At 38.6% G+C, this 8,352-nt stretch overlaps 1 protein-coding gene across 2 annotated transcripts; it reads right to left on the bottom strand.

The window, feature by feature from the left end:
- Nucleotides 1-490: 490 nt before the first annotated feature.
- LOC137600021 (recombining binding protein suppressor of hairless-like) lies at nt 491-8,032 on the bottom strand. 2 transcript variants are annotated; one of them, XM_068321350.1, is made up of 11 exons: nt 7,896-8,032; nt 7,147-7,239; nt 6,876-6,971; nt 6,595-6,760; nt 6,046-6,220; nt 5,016-5,153; nt 4,743-4,855; nt 3,418-3,558; nt 2,293-2,448; nt 1,987-2,090; nt 491-1,910 (listed from the first exon to the last, which is right to left on the bottom strand). In XM_068321350.1, the coding sequence occupies exons 2-11, from the start codon at nt 7,200-7,202 to the stop codon at nt 1,589-1,591; spliced, it is 1,467 nt and encodes a 488-aa protein (XP_068177451.1). In that variant the 5' UTR covers nt 7,203-7,239; nt 7,896-8,032; the 3' UTR covers nt 491-1,588. The 2 variants fall into 2 exon arrangements, with proteins under 2 accessions (XP_068177451.1, XP_068177449.1); XM_068321348.1 differs by having other exon boundaries at nt 7,147-7,185; nt 7,896-8,021.
- Between the last annotated feature and the right edge of the window lie 320 nt (nt 8,033-8,352).

Here is an 8,352-nt window from a genome sequence, read left to right on the forward strand (position 1 = left end):
GATATGCATGATAATCTTAATTAAAACAGATCTAAAAAGACTGAGGGATGCAAACAGATCACATGCGAACACTTACACAGCAACAAAGTGTCAGATTTCCTTCCAGCAGTTCTGTCCAGTTTAAAAATAGTGGGGCATGTTTGACCTCTACCCTATGGAGCACGCCCAAGAGGCAAGTCTCCAATAAAGGCTCTGAGTGAGAAGATGGCATATTTTACTTCATCCTTCCATTACTCCAGAACAATGTTGAAATACAAATCGTGCATTTTTATCATATCATTTTAACCAAATAGATATGTTCCCCTAAATCAAGTTAATCATGTATTAGTATGAGAATAGGTAAAAAGACTGATCACATGGGATTCTATCGTACCACAAATAGACGTCAGTTGCCTAACTAGAAATGAGGTCACCAACCTACACAATTTTAAGATTTGCTACCAAAGGCAAGGCAGGAATAAGAGCAATTTTAGAAATATAGTTTTTTTTAATGGCAACATAAATGAAAGAACATATGTCATCACTGACCACCTTACTGGGCAAATCGGGATTCAACATGCTGCATTGGGTAGGTAAAAGATGAACAAAGCACAAATATGAGAATAATCAGATTGCATATGCAACAAACCACAGGAGAGCATGTTATAAAATTAGTTCTATTGCATTGGCTGTGACAATATTTGCCACTCTTATCATGAAATTACTTGTAATTCATGAATACATAGTTCTCGAACTTTTTAAAGGTTTCGCTAAAATATGCAGAACCAGTGTGTACATAGTTATGGTTGAAGAGGCACTGATTGCCTTGAGACCCCCGTGCAGTGAACCATTTACTGATTAAAAAGATCAGGAGGCCTAGGTCTCCCAGAATGCAGACAAAGAATTACTTGTATTTTTTTGAAATTTGAAAAGTATTTTGGGAGCTTGAACTTTCATTTTTTTCCCATTGATATACAGCATGTAGGGTAGTAGAGACTGGTGATGGTAAGTAAGTATGATAATTATTTATTTGGAAATCTAGCTCAAAAACACAAGTGAAAGCTCCATAAAGACAAAACATTAAGAGAGGCAAAAAGCCACTTACACCTCAACCACCCAAATTCAAATAGGACTCATCCACATAAAATCTATTTGGTATTAAAAATGAGCTTGCTATGTAGAAACTCACAAAAAACAGTAAAACGTACCTTGTCAAAAGCTCAAAAATATATTAAAATATCAGTACAGTGTAATCTTTGCTTGTAAAAACTGATGACAAAATTGTCCCTTCCACACAGTAGATAAATCAACAGCCTCATACAATCACGACCTTAGTATAGACAAAATAACTTCGAAAATGAAAGGCATTTAAAAACAAAACAGATCTTCAACAAAAAGGGAGGTTATTCCATGTTTAGTCTTGAATCTCAAGGTCCTTTTCAGTGATACTTTTGACGTGTCCACCAGGAATTTCCCCACCAAGTCTCTTTAGCATTCTTCTCACAGTTGGTTCCTGAAGAAGGGTTCTCAGAGTTAAAAGTACATGAACACATTTTCTGAGTCATTCAAAGCACTCAGACAAGTGACAAACGACACACAAAACACATTACTATGATGGCACAGACATGCCTGCATCAGTACTATTGTAAGGACGATGCCTGTCCACAAGTCCCCCCAGAGAGAAAGATTGGGAGAATGAAAGTGCTGGTGATGATGAGCAAGTACTGTGTGACTGCAAAATGATCCCAGTAGCACTGCAGTGGGGTCGAGGCCCTGGTTCAGGAGTGTAGGTGAAGGTGAGGGCAGTGGCGTAGATAATTCCATCATTGCGAACCAGGGTGACAGGAACCTCAACTGGCTGTCTCACCAAACGCCAGCCCTCCCTGAAGGCAGAAATGTCTGGTACCACACAGAGGACACTCTCTCCACATCTAAGTGGGTAGAAAGATGAGACATGTGTTTGACTCATTACATACAACAGTGCATATACAGATGTACACATCTCACCTGTACATGGTGTCAGCCTCCACATCCCCAAACCACACTCTGAGGTTAGGGGTGAAGTTCTGTCCGGTAAGCTCCAGCATTGCCACATCTCCTCCACCATTTAACTTGACAAAAGTATTAAAAAAAATGTTTTTTATTCACATCACACTCATGCTTACTCAAACAAGTCATCTGCAGATGACACCAACAACCACAAAGTATAAAATGACAGGGGAGACACAGACAAATATATTACAGCCTGTCATTTTTATAGGGTGACAAAGCATAGCAAGAACTTTTGCAACAGAAACTGATGCGTACACATACCTGCAGACTTTCCACCACAGGTACAGGAGTGACTGGTGAGTGTACAGGGCCCATACCCTCACAAAAGGTGTATTCTGCCTTGTCGGTGCTAATGATTGTCCAGGAAGCCCCGTCATTAATAATCTCTTTCTTAGTCTCTTTAGAGCATGGTGGGGCCTGCCAAAATACACACGCACACACACTCAAACACAAAAAACCCCAAACAAACATATATTCAAGACATTTATATCTGAAAGGAAAACACATCGTAAACAACCCACCATTTGGTCATCTGGGAAGTGGTCCATGACAGCAAGGAACTGTACATTTTTTGTTTGTTCAAAGGCTCATTTAATAAAAAAAATAAAAAAAAATACTAATAAAGTGTTTTATTTATGAAAAATGTTCAAGGCACTCAAATATTCCTAAATAGGGAGATGTGTTTGAGGCTGCTAATTTCACAACATTCTGTATATCTGGGGTTAAGCAATGCTGCCCCACACAGGTTAGTATCTGTTATCTGCAGCACTGTTGTACTTCACAATAGCAAGAGACATCATCATAGAGCAGTCAAACGAATAGCTTATATATCCATTCATTCATTGATTCATCTTCTACCGCTTCATCTGCTTGCGCGGGTCACGGGGAGTTGGAGCCTATCCCAGCTGGCATAGGGTGTGAGGCGGGGGCAAACTCTGGGCTCAATGCCAGTGCACCACAAAGCTAGACAGAGACATACAAACGCTCACACACACACTCACTCCTATTTGGAATGTGCCAATTAACCTGAAGTGCATGTTTTTGGAGGTGGGAGGAAGCCGGAGAACCTGGAGAGAACCCACACAGACACGGGGAGAACATACAAACTCCGCAGAGCTGGACTCATACCCGGACCCGTTTTGTTGTGTGGCAACAGCGGTACTCACTGAGCCTCAGTGCAGTGAATACCCATAGCTTATACAGTCCTTTATAAAGAAAACCAAAAACTACAGTTCCATAAAGAGGGAGTAAGCCTTCATGTAAACTATTAGTTGAAGGCTAAGTAACTTTGGACAGTTGGATCAGCATAAAACTCTACAAATTCAAAAGATGAGATTTTAAAACATCCGCATACAACCAGCTGAATTAAGATGTGTGTTTCCTCACCTGGAACTGGATGATCTTTTCTTGTGACAGACAGAGATACATTCTGTCTGTATCTTTCAGGTAGAAGCAACACTTGTGAAGCTGAGACACTGGGTCATCTGCATCCAACAACGCAGCTTGCTTATCTACTTTGCGGATGACCTTGGGAATTTGAGGCAAGCATACACTTAAATGGATAAATGGAACTGACGAGAAAGAACACAAAAACATTTGAACATTTATAATCTTCCCTGTGTGTATTATTTGCATATTAAACATCACTGAATCATTGGCGATACACAGGAATCTCTTTTTTGTCTGGCACAAGGTGACTTACAGTGTTACAGTTTGTGTCAGACTGACCATGCTGAAAATGTCATATGCAGCAGCATAGATGTATAAGTAATGTTAGCAAACACATGATGGTGTGCGACCTTAAAATGAGGTATGGACAGGCAACAAAAAAAACAAACAAAAATACAACAATAAGAAACAAACACAAAGTGGTGTCCTTCTATTTAAAACATTAATGTATTCAAATTGTAAAACGTTACTACATTAGTGGCTTCAAAACAGTTATTCCTTCTGTTAGTGAATCACTGGGATACAGTGACAGGTTCTGACATCTGCCACATATTGGATCACCTATCACCGATTTAAATAAATTACTTTCTCTGATTCAGTGACTCTAACCCACACTGACATTTCACTACATTTCTACTGATGCCTCAGGATTAATCAGGAGGATGGCTTGACCTGGACTGTGGATATAACCTTAACACGTAACATTAAACAGAAGCAGATCCTGAAGGATCCTGGTGGAATGTCAGGAAGATTAATCATCCGAGTTAAACTTTTGGTCCATTAGGATAAAGGGAGCTTATAAAACAGATGCACCTTTTACTTCTGATGCTTGGGGACCACTACAGGTAATGTAATTAATCTTTCTACCTATTTATGCCAACCCACCAAAATCCCATCTGCTACTGATCAAAATGAAAATCTTCATCTATGAAAATGCACATTTAGGGGACTGCATTTAACATAGATCACGGTGCCTCCTCTTCACTTAAATTGTTTCCCATACATGGAGGACAGGGAGACAGGGGATGAAGAGTGTCCACAAGTGAAAGACCAACTGTCTCCGGTGCCTCTTCTTTTAAAATTGTTTCATAGGATGGCGGCACATGCCATTAAACTTAACAATAATATGCTATTCTAAATCCATGAAATTATATTTTTATTACAAGCAGGAATTACACTTTCCAATTTCTATTTGGTTGGGTCTACGTATTTTTGAGTTGAACTGTGAAAACTAAGAGGATCTGACACAGATTCAAGCGTACCAGTCTTGGCAGGGCCATGCCAGTAACAGAACAGACCAGCTTAACTGTCTGGCCATAATGGATATAGCCATCTCTCACAGCAAACTCCTCTCCTTCAGACTCATCATCATCCACTAAATGAAATGGCAAAGAACACAAAAATAATACATACCGTTAAAACATATGTATGCACATTTAGAGATGGATAGTTTTTGTGTCTCCACAAACATAAATCAGGGACAAGAGAATGATATTAAGTTAGGGAAGAGTAAAGGAACAGAGGATGTCACTTACACAGATGGATGTAGAAGGCCCCCCACTGTTGAGAGCTGGCAAGAAAGTTACCCCCCTCCACATGAAGATACCTGGTACTAACTGTCTGGGATCGCAGACGATTAAACAGTGCCACCTTAGTCCCTGATGCTATACACACTGTCAAGAGAGGAAGACAAAGAGAGTAGGTGGAAAGAATGTATGTATACATGAGCAAATGCCTTTTCCTTAAAGCAAACATATAGAAAAATATTAATTTACTCTTTAAGTCCCACTTATTTTCACTTCTGTAAAGTGAGTTGAACTTTGTTTGAGCTGAGTTACTTGCGTAACTTATGCAGGGACATAATTTGTCTAAAAATGTTTAGGTAAGATTAGTAAAAAAGAGGTTATTGTACAAGGACAAATTAACTTACATATATATATATATATATATATATATATATATATATATATATATATATATATATATATATATATATATATATATATATATATATATATATAATCATATGCTATGTGATATCAAACTTCCATTAACTGATAGATTTTAATGAAGTAAATATTTTCTTTTACTTTTTCAATAATGTAATTACATTGTACATTTTCATTTTGAAAGAATACCTGGCATTGGTCATTATATTTAAATCTTTTTTCTTCTTATATATTCCCTGGATCTGAAATTTTTCCAGCAGTTGCCATCCACTTTGTTTGTTTGTTTTTTTATTGTCACCAACTTGCAGCTCTGCTCAGTATTCAGTGTTGTGATCATTGCTGTTCTGTCATTACCACTACGGTTTGCCAGGATTTTTCCGATTCTGTTTGATCTGTTAAAACTCTCAGGCTGTTTGTGAATTGCACGCACCACAGGTACTTGGACTACTTTAACCTGTGTGTGAATTATCTGGTTGGATGAGATTGAACTGTACTTTATGGTACCACTTTAGCGCTGACTGATTTGTTATATTAATTCAAATCAGGTGTTGGACATTGGTCCCTCCTTTTGTTAGTGTTTTATGGAGGAGTTCCTTGGGGTTCATGTGTGACTCACAATCTTCATTTTTCAAGGATTGTTTCTTCTTGGAGGGCTTGGAGATAACCTTGATCCTCTTGCTGAGGAAGAGTCCTATGTTGGCGCTATTCCCATACAGCAAATTCACAGACAGCATGAAGTGCTTCCTTTTGTCTGAGTCACTGATAAACAGTGTCTTAGCTGTGCAGAAGTGCTAAAGAGCAGTGAGAAGAGAGGTTAGGGGATTATTGTGTGAGTCACAAAAATTCACTTCGGTCTTATGTCTTTCTGAAAACAAAAGTTTTATTGTGATGGTACCATACAAAAGCCCGAGGACGGGTATGAACATCGGTTACAGTGTGTACATTGTTGACTAGGCTTTCAGGGATAGATAGATGATATGTTCAGACCATAGAGGAAAGCAGAGGCGTATTTCATGCTGTGGTTACTTTGCATGTTTTTTTTGGAAGTGAAGCAGGGTATTTACCTCAGTAATAGTGAGAGTGCATTAAATACGGTAATAATATGTGAAAAGGGTATATCACCAAGATAAAAACCCCAACAGTTCTATCTTAATTGCCAGCTCACCTTCCCCTCCAAATTGAGATGTTGCATCTCCTGCTCACTGTTGCCTATTCCGATGAAGGCACATGGCTGAGCCTCCTGCTCTGTGCAGCCCTCTGTCTCCATATTCTCCATTTTCTTCTGCCAACCACTGCCCATCAGATACACACATGGTGGGGGGCAGAAAAACCTACATAATATACATTTAAAAAACAGAGGTTGCAATACTTTTGCTTTGAAAAACAGAGATTTCTCATCAGACAAATTCAATTTTAAACTGTACAGCTCTTAGAAGTTCTTCAAACCTTTTTTCATTGCCATATGACTTCTGTGCAACTTTTGCATGGAGTATAAGCACTGTTTGATTATCTTTCCCCTTCAAGTAATTTCTCATAGCCTCCCTGGAATGTTGAGAACATGTGTTAAATAACCAACCACACGTCGTACATTGTTCCAACATCTACCAGTACTTTAATCTACAGGTTTTTTTGATTTAGCTTCTTGCACTGACTCAAAGGTTGTCAGCTGTTTATAATGCAAAGTGTTTTTTGTTTTTTTTTGTCTTTCTCTCTCTACCTTGTCAATCGCTGAGGCTGAGGTCGCTCATCAAACTTCCTGCAAAACAAAAACATTGGGGTGCAAGTTGTTTGTATACTGTATTATTCCATTCTGGGGAGATGAAGCAGAAAGCAACTAGAATGAATGGTTGAAAAAGATGACAGGTAAGGTGCACTATGTAAGTGACAATGTAATGCAGGGGCACTAATACAATCCTGTAGTATGATCTACAGATGCTAAAAGGTTTGCCTGTACACAACATTTTAAAATATATTATTACTGTGTTATGATCACAAAATACTGTAGATGTCACACGGGTTTGGATGAGAAAAATAAAATTTAAAAAAAAAATGTGTAAGATGATGTTTAATATTGATTTGAAAATATTCTCTACTTGAAAGAACTGCTATAGTATTTACTGAGGCAGAATCAGTCTGTGTGCTTTGTAAAGATAGTTAATTGCTTCACAAAACTAGTACACATGGGTTAATTCAAAGTGAAACCCTGTTAACTGTTCTAAAAAAAGTTTCTCTGACATTTTGAGATGAGTGAATTTTGAACAACAAATCAACAAATGGCAGAAATTTAGGGATACAACAACGAATACTACATTCAATCCCCACAGACACATCAAACCACAAGGGGTGAGATGACTGAGGACAGGGCAACAGCAAACACCTAAAATATGGCTCAATATAAAAGTCCATCTCAATATCACCAAACTTTCTTTTTTTTAATAAAGTTATATTTTGAATGTCGGCACTCACCACGTAACAACAGGCGCCATCTTCCAAATAAGTAAGTTCAACAATGGCGAGATCCTTCCTCCAGCAGCCTTCGGTAAAGGCAGCGGTACAAGCGTGAGAGTCCGGATGGAAGGAAGCCCTGACGGGGAAAGCTGGACTTGGAGATGCGGGGGGGGGGGGGGTTCGTAAACAAAAGGCGTGGGAAACTTCCAAATCTCGCGCGAGTAGAGCTTCTCACCGTAGACCTGAGCTGAGATGCTCTCATCATATCGCGAGAAGTTGGAGAAAAACGACAGGCTGCTGTTTTTGTTTTGTTTTTTCTCCCAAGGCACCGTCACTGAGCTCGATTCCCAAACCTTATAGAGCAATAAAGTAGAGTTGGAAACAACCCGAAGATGATCAAAAATAAATTAAATTTAAAAAATTTAAAAAAAACTCGACAAAAAATATAAATGATTATTCTTGGAGAAATATCAGA

Source organism: Antennarius striatus, chromosome 8 (assembly GCF_040054535.1).
Source record: "Antennarius striatus isolate MH-2024 chromosome 8, ASM4005453v1, whole genome shotgun sequence".
NCBI classification, from domain to species: Eukaryota; Metazoa; Chordata; class Actinopteri; order Lophiiformes; family Antennariidae; genus Antennarius; species Antennarius striatus.

What these genes read in the sequence shown, in the direction of transcription:
- LOC137600021 (XM_068321348.1), bottom strand. Translation starts at nt 7,915, where the DNA reads ATGGCGCCTGTTGTTACGTG. An exon ending in GCATGGCCCTGCCAAGACTG is followed by an intron (nt 3,559 to 4,742) that starts GTACGCTTGAAT and finishes CAAATTCCCAAG; the next exon opens with GTCATCCGCAAAGTAGATAA. An exon ending in CTGTGGTGGAAAGTCTGCAG is followed by an intron (nt 2,091 to 2,292) that starts GTATGTGTACGC and finishes ACTTTTGTCAAG; the next exon opens with TTAAATGGTGGAGGAGATGT.